Source organism: Oreochromis aureus, linkage group 6 (genome assembly GCF_013358895.1).
Source record: "Oreochromis aureus strain Israel breed Guangdong linkage group 6, ZZ_aureus, whole genome shotgun sequence".
In the NCBI taxonomy this organism is placed as follows: Eukaryota; Metazoa; Chordata; class Actinopteri; order Cichliformes; family Cichlidae; genus Oreochromis; species Oreochromis aureus.
The window spans coordinates 29,764,775-29,785,563 of NC_052947.1; the positions used below are offsets into that span (position 1 = coordinate 29,764,775).

The 20,789-nt window shown below is 39.0% G+C and overlaps 1 protein-coding gene across 5 annotated transcripts; it reads left to right on the forward strand.

Moving 5' to 3' along the window:
• The first annotated feature begins 211 nt into the window (after positions 1-211).
• On the forward strand, positions 212-20,502 carry tmod1 (tropomodulin 1). 5 transcript variants are annotated; one of them, XM_031730936.2, is made up of 13 exons: positions 212-522; positions 3,816-3,893; positions 4,015-4,074; positions 4,269-4,429; positions 9,201-9,357; positions 11,432-11,548; positions 13,283-13,372; positions 14,726-14,856; positions 15,094-15,201; positions 15,959-16,102; positions 16,468-16,612; positions 17,285-17,384; positions 18,261-20,502. In XM_031730936.2, exons 4-13 carry the CDS (start codon positions 4,307-4,309, stop codon positions 18,277-18,279), a joined length of 1,134 nt encoding a protein of 377 aa, XP_031586796.1. In that variant the 5' UTR covers positions 212-522; positions 3,816-3,893; positions 4,015-4,074; positions 4,269-4,306; the 3' UTR covers positions 18,280-20,502. The 5 variants fall into 5 exon arrangements, with proteins under 5 accessions (XP_031586796.1, XP_031586795.1, XP_039469903.1 ...); XM_031730935.2 differs by having other exon boundaries at positions 4,293-4,429; XM_039613969.1 differs by having other exon boundaries at positions 3,816-3,878.
• Positions 20,503-20,789: the final 287 nt, after the last annotated feature.

Consider the following 20,789-nt stretch of genomic DNA (forward strand, 5'->3'; position numbering starts at 1 on the left):
ATAACTTATTGCACAGTAAAATAATAGGGATCCAGAGTCCAGCACTTGAGCGATATCCTGCCCAGACTCCTGCAGCTCGAATGTAAACCATAAACGTTATCGTGAGCTACGCTACATAGTGAACCATTGTCCGATAATGGAGGCAGCGCATCTTCGTGACATCACAGGAGTGACACAGCAGCCGTGAGCGAGGAAAGGAGGAGGAGGAGGATCTCTTCCCCATAAGTTTGGTTTGCCCTTTGCTGGAGATGAGATTCAGTCCCACCAGCTCCACAGAGAATCAACCAGAGCCGGGGGAGGAAACTTTGTGAGCGCTGAAATCTTCTGGATTCAAGATTATCCGCGGGTCATGGACGGTTTGATTTAGGGGAAATTTGGCGGATTCCCGGAGTTGCGCGCTTGCAGCGGACCGTACTTCGCACTGCTGCGACTCCAGGCGGCTGTGAAGGAAACCATATCTGGTCAAAGTATTCGTTGCTGTCACCCAGCGGGACCAGCCGGCTATAAATAGCGCTGGAGGAGGTAGGGAAATTAATGCATATATTATACTGCGGGCAGCAAAGCAGTCAAATAAGTTAAGGTCACTTCTCAGTGTTAAAACCGTGAACCGGTTTACAGTTTAACATTTACTTAAAGTAGCAAAGTGGTTTTCTGGGACAAATGAACTCCAAACATAATTTCCCCGTTTCTGTTTTTCATCATTTGGCTGCTGCAGGTTAAATATTAAACTAAAAGATGCAGCTTGGGTGGTTTTTTTTTTTATTGTGACTGTATTTGGACCAATCATAATTACCTTTTTTAATTTAATTATTAAAGTTATTGCAACTTTGCAGAAACACGAGTTCAGAAGTATACAAAAGTTGCTGGTTTTCTGTGACCTCCACACATCCACTCTAGAAATAACTAAGCTGTGGAACTTCTGTTTGTCAGTCATTTTTATTTTATGAGCACAGCTCTTAATGGTTCTTCAGAAGTCTGCTGTTTACCTCCTGGTTTAGCCGTTTATTATATTATCAGCTGTATTATCACAGCACTCATTGGTGATATTACACTTGACAAAAACATTATGACACTTTGACCTCTGCAGAATGAACAAATGGCCTGACCCCAGGTCCAAGGCAGCAAGTGAGCTACTTGTTCTGGTATACAGATCATGATATATGACTCTGTGCTGGCCCCAAAGCAAAAAATAAAAATAAAAAATGGCCACAGATGTGTTCAATGTCCTCAGCAAAATGAAGGATTATTTACCATGTGGCATTTAATGGTTTTGGTTGTATGCACAACTTCAGTGCCAGGTCTAAATCTACGAACCAAACTGGCTTTTCTTTGGAGTGGCAGTAATAAAACACGCCATCCTTTCCCCAGAGCTTATTTTCTGCCACATGCATTGTGACATGTGGCTGAGTGAAGGAGAACAGTTGTCTCTCAGCTGTTGTCTGCTGGGACATTTCAGATATCTGTGCAATTTTTACAACTGCTCTCTTTCCTTTAGATTGTGTGATGCAAAACTAGACTTTAATTCCTCAACTTTCCCAAAAATGAGCAGAGTTAAGTGTGATTATTGTAGTTTTATTCCATTTTAGCATCAGACCTAGAACAAACTGGGCAGCTAAGATGTTTTAGGGTTAATTTAATCAATTAAAAGCACTTTTAATTTACCTTTTTACCCTGGAGATATGTGGAGTTATTCTTATATTTGAATGTGAATCTGTGAAGTAGTTATGCACAAAGATGTTGTGGAGGTCATTTCAGCAGCCTGTAGAAGATGGCAACAAAGGCTTCACGTGTCATTTGTATGCTGTTTGAAAGCAGTTAACGAGGAGTTACCAAAAGACAAATCAAGTTGCTTTAATTTTGCTGCATGAGCTTATTTCTGTGATGAATATTTCAGTTTTCTTCACTCTGAGAGGATTTGTGAATATTGCAGAAATGTCTGCGTACTTCATGACTGAAAAAAATCTTGCCTTCACCCAGGAGTAGCTAACTTGTATACACACAGTTTTAAAAAGACTTGAGTTCTGAAATCTTCTTTTTATCTTCTGCTGTCAGTTAGTGAGAGGCTGTGCTCATGCAAGACCAGTTGCCCTCCCAAGGTTTTACACATATCTGACTTGATTAATTATCCCATATCAGTGTAGCTATTCTTAGAGGCTTAAGGATTGGATAGGCCTGCTTTCAAGGGCAAGAGGCAAGTTAGATGTTTATGACTGCAGAGGGTACATTCTGGTTCAAGTCATTTTTAGTTGTTTTGCTCTTTCCGCCCAGTGAATGTCCTCTAATGAAGCAGAGGCTTATAGAAATGTTATAAATACAGGCAAGTGTCTGTTCGATATCATCAGAACAGGTTGCAGTCTTCCAGTAGGCTTGCAGTGCTATTTGGAGTGCAGCCCAGTTCTTCATCTCTGGTTTTGGAAACTTGTCTTGACATGGAGTGAAAAGAGAAAGCAGAACAAAAGAACAACACGCTTGACCCCGCTTTTTAGGATTAAAGCCAAAGCACACTTGGTGACATCCCTGAGATCAAAAAGAGAGGCTTTCTTTCACATTTGCGCTCCTCAAAAACACAATTTTCTGCACTTTGAGCTCCAGCTCAATATTTTCTGCCTAGTTTGAGATCATTCCCATCACCTGATACAAGCTCTGTGAAGTTATAGTTAATGTTGTCATGTGGGCATCCATCGGTAGCAGCTCAACACTTGTCAGAGTCTGAACTAGAGCTTTAAGGAACTTGGGGCTTAGAGACGGTGTGCATGCCCAGTGTTTGGTGCTCTGGTCCACAAATGTTCCACTGCAGCTCATCCATTATCAGTCATCTGGTCACAGAGCCAAGACAGAGTTCGAGAGGAAGATTTGGAATGAGTCTTGATAGCTGTTCGAGAAAGAAACAAGAGCAGGACACGTTTACGGACAGCATATTTGACCTATCCAACATTTATAAAGTTTTCAGGGGAACACTTGGAGAAAATAAGCAGAAGATCAGCAACAGGATATGTGCGAAATTACCAAGTGTCAAGCAAATAGGTGAAAACTTGTAAGCAAATCCAATTCAATCAGACGACTGTTTTTTGTCTAATTGAATCAAATCGAAATGGTGACAAATAAATGGAAAAACTCTTGCAGAGAAGAATTATAAAGCACTTCGGAAGGCTTCAAAATATTTCACCATAAATAATAATTAACGGTGCAGTTTGTCCACCTGTCTGCATTTGTAAACTCATTCATATTTAGCATTAAGTAATTCAAAAACCTGCATAAAAGCATAAAGATGCAGTTATATGCCAGACTTGTCTTGGCTGGGAGTAGTTGAAAACCACCCAGCAATCCTGTTAACAGCTTTATTGTATATTTGCTGGTAGATGGGAATTGTTAGCGTTGAGAAGGGCTAGGTTAGCGCTTTTTATCTTTCCACTCTGTGCTAAGTTGTGCTAACCTGCTGGCTGTAGCGTCATATTTGCTCTAAAGATGTGAGTGTGGCACATGGAAACCTTTTGAGGGCATGAAAATGAACACTCCAACAGCTCTCAAAAACTATGTGACGATATAAGAGAAATGAAAAGAAGAACATTTAAAGTATTACCAGTGAAAACATTTGACAGATTCTCATACATTTCTTTTGTACTGAAAGAATTTCATATTTTCCAGCCTTCTGTATTTCTGGACAGTTGCTTTCTGAAAAATCGGAGTAGTAGAGAAGAGATGACAAGCAGAGAAATATGATGTTTCACTTCTTTCCACGTTCGTGACGTAGTATTGTTTTCTAATTCTGCGAGCTATTAATCTCTCTTCACGCTATTTACTTGTGCCTCTTTCAGGTGTAATTGCTTTCCCAAGAGGGCTACGGGCACTTGGCTGCCTTTGCTGTTATTTTACCCGAGGTGGGGGTCATTAAGGTCCGTCTGTCTTCTGAATTCCACTGTTAAAGCATTACCTTGCTTTTCTCTGATCCTTCAAACCCACTGTTATTCCAACATTCATTTTAATTACTTGCTTCTTGGTTGTTTCCACCCACAGATATAATCTAGGCTCCTGATCTCCTACAGTTTGCCTTTTTCATTTGGAGGGGTTGCTGAGGTGAGAGAACAGTTTGAATATGTCTCACATGTTCAACACATCCCAAGAATAACTGCAAAGAGAATACAAGAAAACAATGAATACTGTTATGCTAAATTGCCAAGTACATGACCTCAAACAGTATAACTGCAAAATTGATTGCAGTCATTGCTCATAATTGAGGTGTTAATATTTTATTCCTGTTGTTTTCCAAGATATTGTACTCTTTTGCCCCCCAGGTGTGCTGTCCACAATGGCGCTTCTGAGGAAGGAGATGGAGAAGTACAGAGACATAGACGAGGATGAGCTGCTGAAGAAACTCTCAGAAGAAGAGTTGCAGCGGTTAGAGGATGAATTAGAGGAGCTGGATCCTGATGTAAGTTTATAATATTGAAGTCCATAAGGAGAAGCTATGTCAGTATGTTGGTGTCAGTGGGGATTAATGGGGGCATACATGCTCAGCAGACAGCACGATGTAATGTATCACATTGTACATCCCTGGAGCTGTGCTTTCGTTTGAGTTGCTGCTAGCTGGTAATTTCTGTTTTTAACATAACATAAATCTTAGTTTTTATAGTGGTAGTACAATAGCAATTGTTAGAATATGTTTGAAGGAAAGGACTGAAAACAAAAGTCTACAAAGCCATGGCATTTAAGCTCAGGAGTTTACATAAACTCATCATGGGCATGAATGTCATGATAAATTGGGGCTTTTAATGATTTCTTTGAACCATTTTTTCCCAGGGTGCAGTGATTATACCAGCATGTATCTCTAATGACTTGTAAAAACAAGAATTGGGTGCACAAGCAGCAATTTATTTTGGATTTCCTCTGATCCACACCGGTCAAAAGTATACATGCAGGCTCAAAATTATACATACACTCACTTACATTTTTTCATAAGCATGGCTGAAGGTTCTATAGTCTGTTTTAAATTGACAAAGCCAAGGCCTACAACTGGTACTTTTGTCTTTGACGGCATAAAAAGGATTTGTTTCATAGCAGTTGTCTATTGCTCTGAGTACTGGTCACTACTCAGAGCAATAGAAAAGTGTAGATTTGCGCAGGTTGGGAAGATCTCTTGGAGCCACTTCTAAACAAGTGCACATTCCAAGATGATTCAAAACAATTATACGTAAGCACATCTTGTTTGGATGTGTCACCACTTTTCCAAAGTCTGGAAGAAAACCCAAACTGTCACCCTCAGATGAGGGATGGTTGTTCAGGAAAAAAACCCTGGTTCAAGTTAACCAGAAACTACTGGAACACCAACTGCCACAAGGAAGCCAGTTTTACATCGCCATGCACTGAGAGGGTCCCACATGGACAAGTTAAATCCCCTCTTGGTGAAAGTTTTTAGGTTAGATTTGACAAAGATTGAGCTCTTTGGCCACAATGGCAAGAGGCATGTTTGGAGAAGTAGAGATGAGGCTTTCAAACCTATGAACACTGTACCAACTCTCAAGCACGGTGGTGGTTGCATCATGCTCTGGGGCTGTTTTGCTGCCAGTGGTACTGATACATTGCTCTAAGTAGATGGAATTCTTCAACTTCACTTCACACTAGACTAAACATGGACAGAATTGGGTGTTCCAAATAAAACAGGCCAACATTAAGCTTCTTTAATGGGCTTCCCAAACCTCCAGCCTTAACCCTGTTGAAAATGTTTGGGTTAACCTGTAAAGCTGGCTCTGTGCCACAAATGAGCGAAAGTAAATGAGCTCCACCAATTTTGCCTAGAAAAATTTGGTTAACATCTATTCCAAGTGCAACTTTCCAATTATTAGTTGGGGTGTAATCCACATTTTTGACCCTGTGTGAGTTAGAGAAAATCCAAAATAAAATAAAATCTTTATTCTTTGTTTTTATTTTTTGAAGTCATTAAAGATAGATGCTGTATATTCATTCCACCCTGGAAAAAATATAAGTTCAAATAAATCATTTACAGCATTTACCATGATGAGCGTATGTAAACTTCGGACCGCAACTGTATTAGAAGTTGCTGAGCGCAGATTAGATTCTCTGTGTAAAAGTATTACAACTAAACATGAAGGTCTTTTGTGTCTGTGGCAGCGTTTGATTCAGACTCTGTGTGTTGCACAGTATGTAAGTAATACATGTAAAAATGGTGAAACAATAGGAAAATGAAGAGTTAAAGTGTGAAAATGTAAAATACTCTACTAACCTTTAATCCGACTACTTTTAAATTAATAACCTCTTGCTACTGTTTAGTCTTCCCTGTTATTCACGGTATTTCTCCTTTTGTATTAAGTACAGCTAAAGCACTTATAATACTACATCAGCACTCGCGTTTATTCGCTGCTGCTTTTTATGATATGTTTATTTCTGCATTTGATTCTCGTCCACCGACAGACCACCGAGTAATACATCAGGGGTCGAGGTGTGGACAGCTGCTGCAATAGCTGCCAGATGAATGTCTAACTCCTCATAAAGAGCCCGGAGTCCCCCTCAGTGCCAAGGGGATGACTCGAAGGGTATAATGTGGAGTAGATATGTGTGTGTGTGTGTGTTTGTTAGCGAGGCTCATGCCAGCAGTGAGCGACTGCAGGGACTCTCTGACGTAAACAGAGGAAACAGAGAGAAGCAGTGCGTATGTCCTTACCTTGTTTGTGCCTGTTTATGAGGGTCACCTGTTACACAACAGTAAAGTGCCCATTTGCTCTGACTGTAACATTCCCAGCATGGTTTCCCACATCAGTTCCAGTAAACAGACTGAAAGTTTGCACGCATGTCTGCCATTATTGATTATTCAGCAAGAACATTTTGAGTTTTACAACACACAGTACTGCCTCACAAGTATACGGACCCAAGCTTGCTTCATACTGTTTACACCACCAGCTGACTTAAGGGTAGATAAAGGATTAAAACTCTACAGTTGTTTGATTGTGTGGATTAATACAAATCACACGTAGAAAAAGTTCCAATCAAAGTGAAAATTTTGGCATATTTTAAACCATCAAAATGGCTGTGAGACTGCAACTTCCCATTTTAAGAAAGATGTAGAGAGCCTGTAGCTACAGAATAGACGAATATTTTCCTGAGGAGGTGGAGGTGGTGTTTTGCTGGCAGGTATTATTGGATGTATTTATTAGAGTGTGAGAAAGTTGAAATCTGTGCTGATGTTTGTTTGCATTTGTTGCAGGTGGTCATTTTTATTTGCGTTATAAATATACCGGTATCTGAAATGGATCTTGATGTGTCGTATATCTTGAAATGATATCGTCTCAGCTTCAGGCTGAGACACACGTATTGTACATGTGAAACAGAGAAACAGAGGCAGACTCATGCTGTTAAAAGTAAAATACTGGGACTGAGCGCTGTAATCTACAGCTTTGTGTTGGTGGTGTCTTAGATTGTGCTGACTGTGCAAAGTGTTGGGTATGTTCGGTTGGGGTTTTTTTTAAATTGCTGTACAACCAGATAAGAATTTGGAAGCTCCTAATGTAAGGAGATAGACTAAGTGAAGATGAACAACAGTGAGAAGCAAAAAGAGAAACAGACTTATAAAGAAAGGGAGGCCTCTAAGTGCTGAGAAGCAGATAAGATATGCAGCTATAAGTAGCACTTCTAAGAGCATGGTTTTGAATGTTGCTTTAGGTTCAAAATAACTTGGTTTGCACTAATGGTCTGGGAAATTTCTTGGTCCTGTGTTGAGCTAGAGAAGAGAGAGAGGGAGAATTATTTGGTGTCATGCTACAGTAAGTATCATAGTCTAGGCCTGACATCATACACTGCACTCAGCAGCTCATAAAACTTGTTACAGAAGAAAAAAAAATCAAAGTCATTTGTTCTTAGCTTTACGTTTTGCTGCAAAATATTACAAGACTTAACTAAAAGAGACGTTTGAACAAGATAAAGAAAACAAAGCCATGCAAGCACCTGTTCGAGGCCACTTTAGCATGAGATAACTGCTGACAGAGACAGGGAAGCATAAACTAAGTGATCCGGTGCCAACAAAGCTACTTACTGACTTTAATCCTAATATAAGGAAAGATATGCTTTGCTGTGCTTGAAGGATGTGATTGAAAAGTCTGAGTAGTGTATTTTTATCATAGACTTTGCACTGCCCTGCTTTTGCAGTCAAAGAAGCTGCCCTCTGTTGACCATTAGAAATAATGCAGGTTTAAGTCACTTCACTTTTCAGAAGCTACGCACATCTTGACACCTTATGAGGTGAGATATGAGATACTTGGTTGGACTTAGTTAAAGCACTCAGAAATGCTTTAATTATTTGTAGCTCAGATTCAACAAGGTGCAGGAAACTCCTCTGGGATTTTGGTCCATGTTTACACGATAGCGTCACACAGTTGCTTTAGATTTGTTGTCGGCACATCACCGCAACCTGAAGATGCTCGACTGAGCTCTTGTGACTGTGGAGGCCATTTGCGTACAGTGAACTTACTGTCACTGAGATGATTGGAGCTTTGTGACATGGAGTGTTATCGTGCTGAAAGCAACCATTAGAAGAGCAGTACACATCCATGGATGGATCCGTACTGTTATGTGATTTACGCCAAATTCTCATCAACATTTTAATGTTGCAGCAGCAAAAAGTCTCATCATCTTACTTCATCTCATCTGCTCTTAGCTGACAGCAGGTGTGGTCTTGTTCTATAAATCAGAGATGACTGTGTGGGAAAATCCCAGTCGATGAGCACTCACTGAAATATTCAGACCAGCCTGTCTGGCAAAAACAACAATGTTGCATTCAAAGTCACTCAAATCATCTTTGACTCCAGTCCTGGTGCTCGATTTAGACCTCACCAGGTAGTCTTGACCATGTCTACATGATTGAGACCAAGTTGCTGCTAGGTGATTGGCTTCTTGGAGCGTATACAGTCTCTGCTACCAAGTTCTGTGGAAAAAAAATGAAAACCTTTTTAACATGATAGAATCAATAGAAAGGCACTTTGGGAAACTCGAGGATTCATTCTCTGGGGGATGAATGTTGAGTTACATTAGGTTGGATCGGAATTGTAAAGCTGGGAGCAAGTCTGGCTAAAAACATCTAAAAATTCCTTCACACTTCACACAGTGTACAGCATAGACTGGTCAAAGTAGCAAAAGTATGGGTTATTTTTCCAACATGCAGTACCAACATATTGTAAATGTAAATCCATGTCTAGAATGCATTGTTGCCTGCTGGGATGCGCCAGAAGGACCAGACAAAGAAAGCACCAACAGGGACGTTTCAAAGAGACAACCTCCTGGCCCATCTGGAGAAACAGGCCAAAGAGCATCCTGACAGAGAAGACCTGGTGCCCTACACTGGGGAGAAGAGAGGTAGGAACTGGTGTGTTTAAAAAAATCAAGTTAATCAGGCATATTTTGTCATGATTAATCTTTTTATTAAGATATTATTGTTATTATGATTAATAAATGAAAGCTGTTTAAAGCTTCCTTAAATATGATTTGATTGATGGTGTTACTTTGTCATTTATGATCATTAAACAAATATCTCTGGATTCGTGGATGATTTACAAAAGGCAGATTGATCAGTGAAAACAGCCAGCCTGTAGCTCAGGTGTTAACCCTAAAACTCTGTTTATCAGAAATCCACAGTGTAGACACAGACTTGACTGGTGGTGAAAAACTTCAGCCATGTCAAACTCTTTAAACTCTATAAGTTTCTTTCTGTTTTTCTGACTTTTGTTACGTTCTGATTTGCTGGTGTTGTTGCTTTGGGACTCACTCCACTTGCCACAGCTTTTGCCGTGCCCTCGGCGGTGCCATGACATTTAACCAAGACAGGTCACACGTGACTTTCCAAAAACTGCTCTCACAACTCCTCTCGCAGAGCCATGTTGTTCATATGAGCATCAGAAAAAATGTGTGGCTGAAACTCGAGGAGCAGGCCACACAAATACAGACATAGCAAACCTATCGGTAAAGACATCTCTGGGCTTCTAGAGTCAGTGACAGCCGCTTGTCAGGTGTGACATGAAAGCATACTCACCTCAGACAGCTTGTGTAACAGAACTGATTTTGGCAACTGGACTGACCTTGTCTCACGTGTCCTCACCTTAGGCTGACAGTTACATTCAAATTCCATACTACTGTACGTGCTGTATTCAGTAGGAGTTATAGGTTCTAACAGGTTGATGGTCTTCATTGTTTTTGTAATTCACATTTATTTAGCTTTTGTTCTGTCTTTTTTATACATGACTTTCTATGACAAAAGAGTGAGCCGTTGTTAATGATAGTAGCAATGAAAATGATTGCTGTGTTTCAGGAATAACAGAGAGTGACAGACAATCATTCATGTTCACATACACGCCTACACCCGATTTAGAATGACCAATGAACCTACTATGGGAGGAACGCAGGAGGAAGCCAGAGTATCCAAAGAGAACGCACTCAGGCACAGAGAGAACATGTAAAGTTCACACAGAAACACCCCGACTGTCTAGTGGATTTAACCCCCCCCCCGCCTGCCGTGAGAGGACAATCCACTTCCGGAAGAAATAAAAACAATACATGGCAGAGTTATCATAGTTTTTTTATTTTCTTACTAGTTTTTAATTTTAATTCATTTGGACTTTTTGTTAATTTAGTTTAGTTTCAGTTTGTTTCCAGAGTGGCTTTGCTTGTATCAGTTTAGCTTTTATTGTTTGAAAATGTTTAGCTTTTATTAGTTTCAATCTTTATTTCTTATTATATCATATAACAAGAAATAATTATTATATTTTTATTATTTATTTGCGGCAAACACCAGAGGCAAGAACTTTGAAAAATCAGTGTGGATATTACAATATAAATACAAACTTTTTGTCTTTTTGGCCTCATTAGAAGCATTCATCAAATCCTCATCAGGCAGTTTATAATAAATGACAAATTTTAACATATTAACAAATACAGAAAGTAAAGACATTTCATTTGTAATTGTACTTTAGTTTAGTTTCCCAGATTCACACAATCTTTTCCATTAGTTTTATTTTTCTGTCAAAGGTCTAGTTTTAATTTCATTTTAGTTCACAAAAATATGTGTTCATGCCTAGTTTCAGTTTTTATTAATTTAGTTTTTAGTTTTAACTTTAATAACCTTAATACACAGCAGTTCAACAAATTCAACCTTAGGGAGAAATTCAGTGTATGTACTATGAAGCTGCGTTTCCACTGCAGGCCACACCACACAGAATGTTTAGAAATTTTGGGTAATTTTGAGAAAAAATGCTACTTAAGAAGCAAATCTGTAGCCATAGAGGTCCCTAAATTGACAAAAATCCAGGGAAAAACTGGAGACTGTCAAATGTAACTTGTAAACTAAATGCTAAATTAAAGTTATTGATAATTGTCATTGTAATAGTAGTGCTTGCAGTCACTTACTTTGTATAAAATATATCCCCTCATTTTACAGGGAAAGCCTGGGTGCCTAAAACAAGAGTGGATCCAATCATAGAGTCTGTGACTCTGGAGCCAGAGTTAGAAGAAGCCCTGTCCAGTGCTACCGATGCTGAACTCTGTGATATTGCAGGTAACATACACTATCTACACAACATCTCTCTGTAGGCTAATTTTTCCAAGAAAATGAACAAATAAGAGTGCTGAAATGTAACTTTTCTCCAGTCCATTTCAAGGATTGTTTCTATATATTTAAAAAAAGTGGAAAAAAAAAAAAGCCAAGTGTGCTCATTCTAACATCCATAAGTACTCAAGTAGATCCATAAGTCATGGCATGAAATTCAGTCTTGATTTGTAAAGTTGAATATTTTAGGCCTGCTCTCACTGAGTATAAGTAGACTACCATAGCTTTAACTAACCCTTGTTAATTTAACTTTCACTCATTTCCTCTAGCACTCCTTTCATCTTCATTCCACTCTTACCGTTCAACTCTTCATCATCATCTGTACCGTCATTTTCTGGATCTTTCTATCTATTAGTTCATCACCGCCCAGGGTATCTGTACGCTGCACATAGTCCTGCATGGAACAACTCTGGTCTTCTGTGACATTCGTGCTTTTTGTTTTGCTTTGTAGTCGGCGTATTGTTGCATGTGTGGACCGTGCATTGTATTTAACAAAAAACTTAGTTCATGCAGGGTGACTGGACCTGCTGGTACATTTTTTTGCATCGCGAAGGAGGACGATGTAAACTACATCACAAAAAATTGTAAAAATGATATTAATGACGATGTAGAAAAAAAACCAGTGTTTTATCAGCTTGCAGCTTGCAGGTGGCAGCATTTGGGAATGTAAGTGCATGACACCGCTATAGCAGGTATGATATGATATGAAGCAGCTCTACTTTACACACTGCATTTATTGTCATTTGCTGGATTTTGTCTGAATAGTGTTTGAAGTTATTTTTCTTTCCCTTAAAATATAAAATAATAACTTTTTCAATGTCCATACCATCAGGAGAAACTCGAGCTGCCATTAAAACAGTGTTGCTGATGTTTCAGGGTTTTTTCTGTCTGTTTTGTTTGTTTGTTTTTAGCCTGCCTGAGTTATTGCAGTCAATGTGCTGAAGTTATTATATTAGGATTACAGTGAGTTGACTTTGTGGGAAGTATACTTACTCATACCATGTAAACACCTTTAGTTTTAACCACTGTCAGAGTAATTACAAGACAATGCATACTTCATGTCATGACAAAAATATTATCCAACCCTGCTGCTGTTAGAAGACAGAGATTTAAAATGAGAAATGCTCGTGGTGAACCAGCCTCTTAGCTTGTTGCAATACACGCACATCACTGTATTCAGTAATCAAATAAACAGTCAGATACTCTCAATCTCTCTGACAAAGAAACAAGGCAATGATTCTCTGTTAATTGTGTCCTCAGAGTAACTGCTTGGCTGAAAACATATTTCAGATTTCCTGCTGCCAGAGCACATCATAGATGTTTTGGCTTCCTGGCTGATATCTCATTATTTTTTATAACAAATAAAGTATATTGCACATTGATTTGGCTTCAGCCTGCTAAGAGCAGAAGGTCAGCTGTGGCTGCAAAAGTCAAAGCCAGTACACAGGAGCTGAGTCCATACAGTATACTGGTTGTAAATGCCTGATTATTTTCTTTTACTTTTTTTTCTCATGCTTGACTTGATTGCGATGCTGAAAGCGACTGGTGCATGGTGGTCTGGTGTAAGGTTGCAAGGCAATCAATAAGTCCACTCAGTGTCAGCACTGCTCTCTTGCTTTCTCTTTCTCGATCCCCTTTTTTCTCAAGAAATATTCATTCTTCAGTCTCCTTCTCTTCTTCCAGCCATCCTGGGCATGCACACGCTGATGAGTAACCAGCAGTACTATGAAGCCCTGGCCAGCAGCACTATAGTCAACAAGCAAGGCCTTAACAGTATGTGAAACGCACACACGCTTGCACTCAGCTACCAAAATGTATACTACTGGACACAAGTACACATGAATTACAGTGTGAATTACACATGACTTTCAAGGAACAAGTAAAAGTACTCCAAAATAAAGCAGATCGCTTAACTAGTACCAAAAAAATCGCATCATTTAAGAAAAATGCTGCAGTTGGATTGGAGTAAAGTGTGATCTCATGTTTGCAGAATGTTTATTTTACCAAAAACAGTGTATGCTCTCTTTTTTTCTGTTTTGCACTTGATACATGCACAAATAATGTGAAACCTATCTAGTTAAAGCAAACTAGATAGGTAGATAAAAGAGTATAGGCACACATACATTTTGCTATTATCCTGCCAGGAATACACTATCGCTGGTTCATCTGTTTGCACTTCATGTTATACTACATTGTGTAAACGACTGAATTCTGGGATTACTTTTAGCTCTCCTTCACAGGTTAATGAGCTATTGTTTATCTTGTGTGGTGGCTCATCCTATAGTTACCCTTCCAGCTCTAAACAGAGACTGAGCATCTCACATCCAAATATGACTACCTTATAAAGTAACCCAGAGTCTCCTGCTGAAGTTGTCACTCTGTTTTGAGTAGTGATACAGAGGAGGGCACAAAAACCCTTTTTACAAAAGCACTGGTCCATATTAACCTTAATGACTGAATCTCAGAGATTTGCAATCCATTACTAAATTAGGTGCACATTTCTCGTGCTGGTAAACCAAAGATATTCTAGTTTTTGCATATTTTAGATCTTCTGCTGCAGAGCACTTCAAACCAGGTACTCTGAACAGCTTTTGCAAAGTATAAAAAATATCATTTGGAAAATCTCCTGAGGTTATTGTGGCCAAATACTAGTACTCTGCCTGTACTGTGCTCTGCAAAAAACCTGTCATTGGAAGTACGCTTACTCACCTTCTTGAGATTGATACCAATCCCCTGTCAGTAAAATAAATGTGAAGCTACACAGATATTTAGCCTGGATTACCATAAAAAAGGGGGTGAAGAAGAACAGCATTTCTGAACCAGCAGAGTCCTCCACGACCAAAAGCAACACTGAATGTGGAAAACTATACTTTCACTAACAAAATGTGTTTGCTTTGCTTGAAACAAAGCTAGAGTCTCAAGCAATCGTCTATCCAGAAAATGCTGTTTACAGTGTTTAGAGTAGCAGATTCAGAAATTGGGTCAACTAGTTCATGGAGAGGCTTATTTTTTGTGCTGCTTTTGAAATGAGATTTAGTCCAATCAGACCCTGAGCAAAGCAAATTTATCCATCAGCAGTCTGATTTTGTAAATATATTTTTATATTATACCTGTGTTGCACCCCAGGTGTGATCCAGTGTACCCAGTACAAGCCAGTCCCTGATGAGGAGCCCAACTCCACTGACGTAGAGGAAACTCTGTTGAGAGTAAAGAGGAATGATCCCGACCTGGTAGAAGTCAACCTCAATAACATCAAGGTAAGAATGCTGGGTTGTGTTAAAAAAAAGAGACAGTGCAGGTTTAATCATTTATATTTATTATAAAAATTATATTTAAATTTGGATGCATATTGGATTTGGTTTCAAGTTTTATACATAAACTTCAAGCATTTGTTTCATTATGAATCACAGCAATTAATATGTTTTAGTGTTTATGACAAAGAAAAATGCAAAAATACATAGAAATAATAAATTTTTTTGTTTTTCTGTACCCAGAATATTCCTATCCCAACTCTGAAGGCATATGCTGAAGCTCTGATGAAGAACACAGTGGTGGAGAGGTTCAGTATTGTAGGAACAAGGAGCAATGACCCTGTAGCATTTGTAAGTCTAATGCTTTTCAACCTAAGTAGCTTTTTCTTTCAGTTCTTTCCTTTTTATCTTAACAGCTTCACAGTTTTTCACTTTTTATCATTAATGGGGATGAGTCCTATTTTGACAACCAGTAGGAAGATTAAAATAAACATGTTGTGGTTTGACAAAGTTCTTCCTAAACAGATCAAAATACACCAAGAGGATAAAAAGGCAGGGCTTAAACAAAAAGAAGAAAAAGCTCTGCACAACAAGAGCAAGATATCCAAACTCAAGGCAACAAGGAAAATTACTCCAACAACACAGAAAAGAAATGTGACGCAAATAGGAGTACACGTGGAGTCAAGCAGATGATCAGACAAAGGGAAAAAGAAAAGACTTGCATATACACAGTAGCCAGATTTTAGAATGAGACATAGGTGGACACAAGTGGCAGATAGCACAGTGGAAGGAAATCGGACAGGCGAAGACACAGATGGAAACAAGCAGGAAATCAGAAGAAAAACAACGACAGGAAGTGAGGGCACAGATGACGCGCAAGGAATAGCAGTTACCAAAATGAAGCAGGAGATGGAAACAAACAAGACGAGGGAACTAACACAGACAAAACAGAGACTAAGAGTGGTAAACAGTGGAGACACTTGTACAATATGAACACAAGAAAAACCAAATCAAAATCAAAACGGGGACCAAACCACAACGAAAGCCTGACGAGAACAGCCTGGCTTCAAAGCTGTGACTGAATACAAAGTGCTGTGTGTTTTCTCAGGCCCTGGCAGAGATGTTGAAAGTTAACACGATGCTCAAGAGTCTGAACGTTGAGTCCAACTTCATAACAGGGACTGGAATCCTGGCCCTCATAGAGTCGCTGCAGAATAACGCCACACTATTGGAGCTCAAGATAGACAACCAGGTAAAAGCTCACGCCCTCCATAGAGTACAGACAGATTTAAGCACACTGGAACAGTATGTATGTGTCATGCAGTGTACACAGTTCATCATTGCCACTTTGGTCTAATGCTCGCTGATTGCATTGCAGTGTCTCATATGCCATAGTTGGACATCTGTGACTCATTGCCCACTAATCCCTATTTTTATTTCTCTCCTTGTTCTTGGCCCTTTCGTTTTTGCTTTTCAAGTTCAGTTATTGATTGAAATCAGCTTTTTTTTAAAACCCTCAATCCCAGCACTGATTTTTTTTTTTTTGCCTTTAATCATCTGTTCCTCTTTCGTCTTCCTCTCTCCACCATCCTTTCCTGCACTCTCTGTGAACTCCAGAGTCAGCCCTTAGGCAACAAAGTGGAGATGGAAATAGCCAACATGCTGGAGAAAAACACCACATTGCTGAAGTTTGGGTATCATTTCACCCAGCAGGGTCCACGCCTCCGGGGCTCCAATGCCATGATGAACAACAATGACCTGGGTGGGTACACACACCTGCATGATCATTGTATGGATGTGGCATTAGGTCTCAAACTGACAAAACTTCAACTAAATAGTGTAATTAAAGACAGTTTATTTTCATTCTTTTAGTTATGTCTTTTAGTAATGTTTCATTTGGCAGAGTTAGACGTTAGTATGGGCATGAGTGCACTTTATCATCACTATATCTCCTTGAGTTCTACTTCAATCAGAGGCTAATAGAAGAATGAGAGTGATATCATCCGTTGGTTACTCAGTAGAGCTGCCAAAAAGCCTCAGCCAATCATAACAGTACCTTCCTGAGTTATGACCTCAGCACTAAGAAAAGCCTGTGAGCGTGAGAGAGAACATAATGAAGCGAGTGAGTGGAGTGTTTCCTGTCATGCACACATTTTACCAGTAATTGTTGTGTTTGCTGACCTGATTTTCAACTTTTTTTCCCCCAAAATATTTACTTTGTACAACAAACTAGAGCAGAATAAATCCTCGCTGACTCGATTGCTGTAACATTCACACTACAGAATGTAGCTTCAAAACTAAATTAGATGTAGATATGATTTTGTTTGTTTTATTTTAAATGGTCTTACTATCTTCTTGTATTTTGTGTATATATATTGTTCAAAACCACTTTACATCATTTATAATGCTTTCTCTTCCCCACGTCATCTTTAAGCCCGGGTCGTCAGGTCGGAGACAGACGGCTCTTTCACCCTCACTCTATCTGTCCCTGAGCTGGAGAGGGCCTTTGGGAAAAAGTTCAAGTCTAAGACTAAGTAAAAAAAAAAAAAGTACAGTACAGTCACACACTGTATGACCGCTCAGCCTTGCCTTTCTGCTGCCAACATCTCCCAGTTCTTTTCCGGACTACCGGAAGCTCTGCTGCCTCCTGTCATACTCTTCTGAGAGTTTCTGTTGCTTGTCCACATCTTCACTCTTTTAATCATCTCTAGCTTATGGAGACTGCTCTTTAGTCCCACAGCATTCCTGAAATAGTGCAGAAATCTTGGAATTCTGGAAACATGTAGATGAGATAACCACCTCTATGAAAAAAGAAAGAATCTCATAGCACCCTACTACCCAGTGAATTTGACTTTGACATTGTGCTGTTTTTTTCTTTACTGACTTTGAGTGATTAGTCTTTGGTCTTTCTGCTCTTTTCACCTGCATTTTTGGAGGAATTTGGTTCCTCCTTTTTTTCACTCCTTTCCAAAGCCCCAAAAGTGGATCCCACAGGACTCTCATGGAGTCGCTGATCACTTTTTAGTAATTAGTTTCTGGTTGTTAAACATTATTACATGATCTTGAGACAGAATTTTCTTCAGAGCTGAACATATATTCTGTTTTGTTGTGCGTAATAACCACAAAGTAATTACTGACAATTTCCTAAGGTCACATTTGCGAAGACGCTGTCCTGTTCTTTCCACTTGCTTACGTTTGTCCTGTGTATTTATTCACAAAGAACTCTTCTTACACGTTGCAGCCACCAATTTATCGTGATGTTCTTTTTGCCTTGCTTTTTTCTGTCAGCTATCTTGCTTCCTGTCAGTTAAAAAGGTCAGCTTTGCTGTGCTGTTGCTTAAGATGAAGAGGTTGATGTTGTCTTTCATCTTTTTTTCTCCTGTAACCTTCCATTTTCCCTCTGCCCACAGTAAGAAAGAGAAGGCTTGAAGGAGGACCCATTTTCCCAAAGTGTCGGACAAATGTGTAGAAACCACGGCTACCTTCAACTCCTGCCATCTGTCACCCCCTCCCACTCTATCAGGTTCAATTGTTTTGGTTTCAGAGACAGTGTCTGAACTTTTTCACTTACAGACTTTTACTTAGTAAATGTTAAATGATCCATTTGGATTAATTAACAGATCCTTCTGAGTTTCCAGTGCATGCAACAACAAAAAAAAGTGACATTAATATTTTGACTTTGTGCTCTGAAGTTTGCATTTTGACATATTTTCTAGGCTTGGACAGCTATAACTGCAGCGTTTTGTACAAACCAACTCCTACTCTGTAATTTTGAGTCTTTCAATGTTTCATCAAGTGTTTAGACCTCAGTGAAGGGCTTAAGGTCTGGTTTTGAATGTGGTCCCGTATGAAAAGCGATGGGCAACTTTTAGCAATCTGCTGAGTTGATTTTTAATAGTTATTATTATTATTATTACTACTACTACTGTGCTGTAAATGAGTGGTGTTGTCACTACTGCTGTTGCTTCCAGGTCACCTTACAAGACGACGGATTTCTGCCATATCAGAATTATTCATTTAAATTGAATTGAGAAAAAATTGAATTGTCCCCATCTTCTGATGTTTTCCTCTTTTCATTTTGTAGCGTGAAAAAGTATTTAGTGACTCATTTCGATACTAAGCTACACAGATTCTTGAGCAATTTACAAATAGCTGTATAAACCTGGCAACTGTGAGATTTGTCACTACATACGTATTTATTGAAACAGACCTGGGAAAGAGTCAGAAGCCATTCATATGACTTGGTTTGACTATGCTGGATAATCAAATAACCAGTAGTAAAAATGTTGCTGTAAAAGAAAATGTACTGTCAAATTACACTGTGACATTATCCAGCGTTTATATTAGCACTCACTGCCTGTTAACGTGCAATATTCAAATGCCAGTGTAATGTGCTTTATATTTTCCTTTAAATATCCAACGAATACGGCACTGTTATATAGAAGTGTTTACAGCAGAGGCATTGTAAGAGCGCCAGAGAGAGAGAGACGAGAAGCTCAATGAATTCTGAGAGAAATTCCCAACACTAAAGATGGTGTTAGAAAAAAAACTCCCAGAGAGTGAAAAGCTTTAGAAAAACTTTGCTATGGGACAAAATCTGCAAAAAAATGTAACAATTTTAAACAGATAATTTGATGAAATTCTTTACATGCAGTTTTTAGAATAAATGTTACATGGCTGCCGAGTGGCAAGAGGGTTTTGCTTACAGTCACCAGTGCAAGGCAGATTATATTAACGCAAGCAACTTGTGAATATTTGAATGGATTTGTTTTACACTTTCAGCCAGGTCTGGTTTGTTGATTGTTTGTGTTGATTTGTATTTACTGGAGCTACAATGTGTGTTTTAGTATGAAATGACTTTTTTACTACAGGTTTCACATTACTCCCTAAATCCAGGTTTGTTGTATTTTTGTATGCAGGAAACCTTTCGTGTCTTTGCAGCTTTCAGACTATAACAATCCCCCTTATTCATATGAAAAACAGACTATTTACAAGCATGTCTAGCTATGACAGGTACTGAAAATCAGAAATATGGTATTGCACCTTGATTCTCGATTAATCCTTTGGAGATCAAAATGAAATGGTTCTCATCATAGGCCAAAGAACACCCAAATAAATGTTGATTTTATGCTGCTGTATACTTTGGAGCAGATAGCGGGATTTCTCATAACTTTAAAAATCAGCAGTGCAATGAGGAAAAAGTAGAGTTAGCTGTTATATAAGCAGGAATTAGAAGAGTTCCAGTAAAAATCACAGGATGGTTTGTTAGCTTTTATTAGCTGTGGATGAATTATTTGCTTTAGGAAACGTTTGTGTTCCTAATGTGAACAACTCTTGCTCAAAATTCTGATTGCATGTTTAAGGACTAATAACACATTCAGTGTTGTTATTTATCACCACTTTGGCCTTGACACTGTCAGTAACAATGTCCAGTGAATGGTCGTTATCTTCATTATAAAGATGAAGAATTGAAAGCTAAAAGTGAAAGAGGACTCTGCTCGTGCCTCTCACAGTCTCTGTGTGTCATGTTCTTTTCTCCTGTGGGCTTTTTTCATATTGTACTGCTTGACTCGGTTTTTTCATAGATAGTTCACATTTTTTGTTCTGTTTTATGAATTAAATAAAGCTTGAAAATTGTCTTTGTTTACACACCTTCAGCACATTTGATACAAAGACCGCAGTGCCCACAGTGCCACTCTGTGGCGACAGAAAAGAATTACACCAAGCTGGTGTAGCTTTCCATCCCTCTTGGCTCTCTTGGCTACGGTCCTCAGTGGTGGCACTTGGTCGCATTTGATTTTATACAGCAACAAGGAAAAAATCCGCATGTCATGTGTCATATTTATGAAAAATTACAGGTTCTCATTGTCATTCCAGGGAGGTTGTAATCAATGATCTGAAAAAAGTGATTTTAATTTCCTCTGGAGGGGAAAATGACG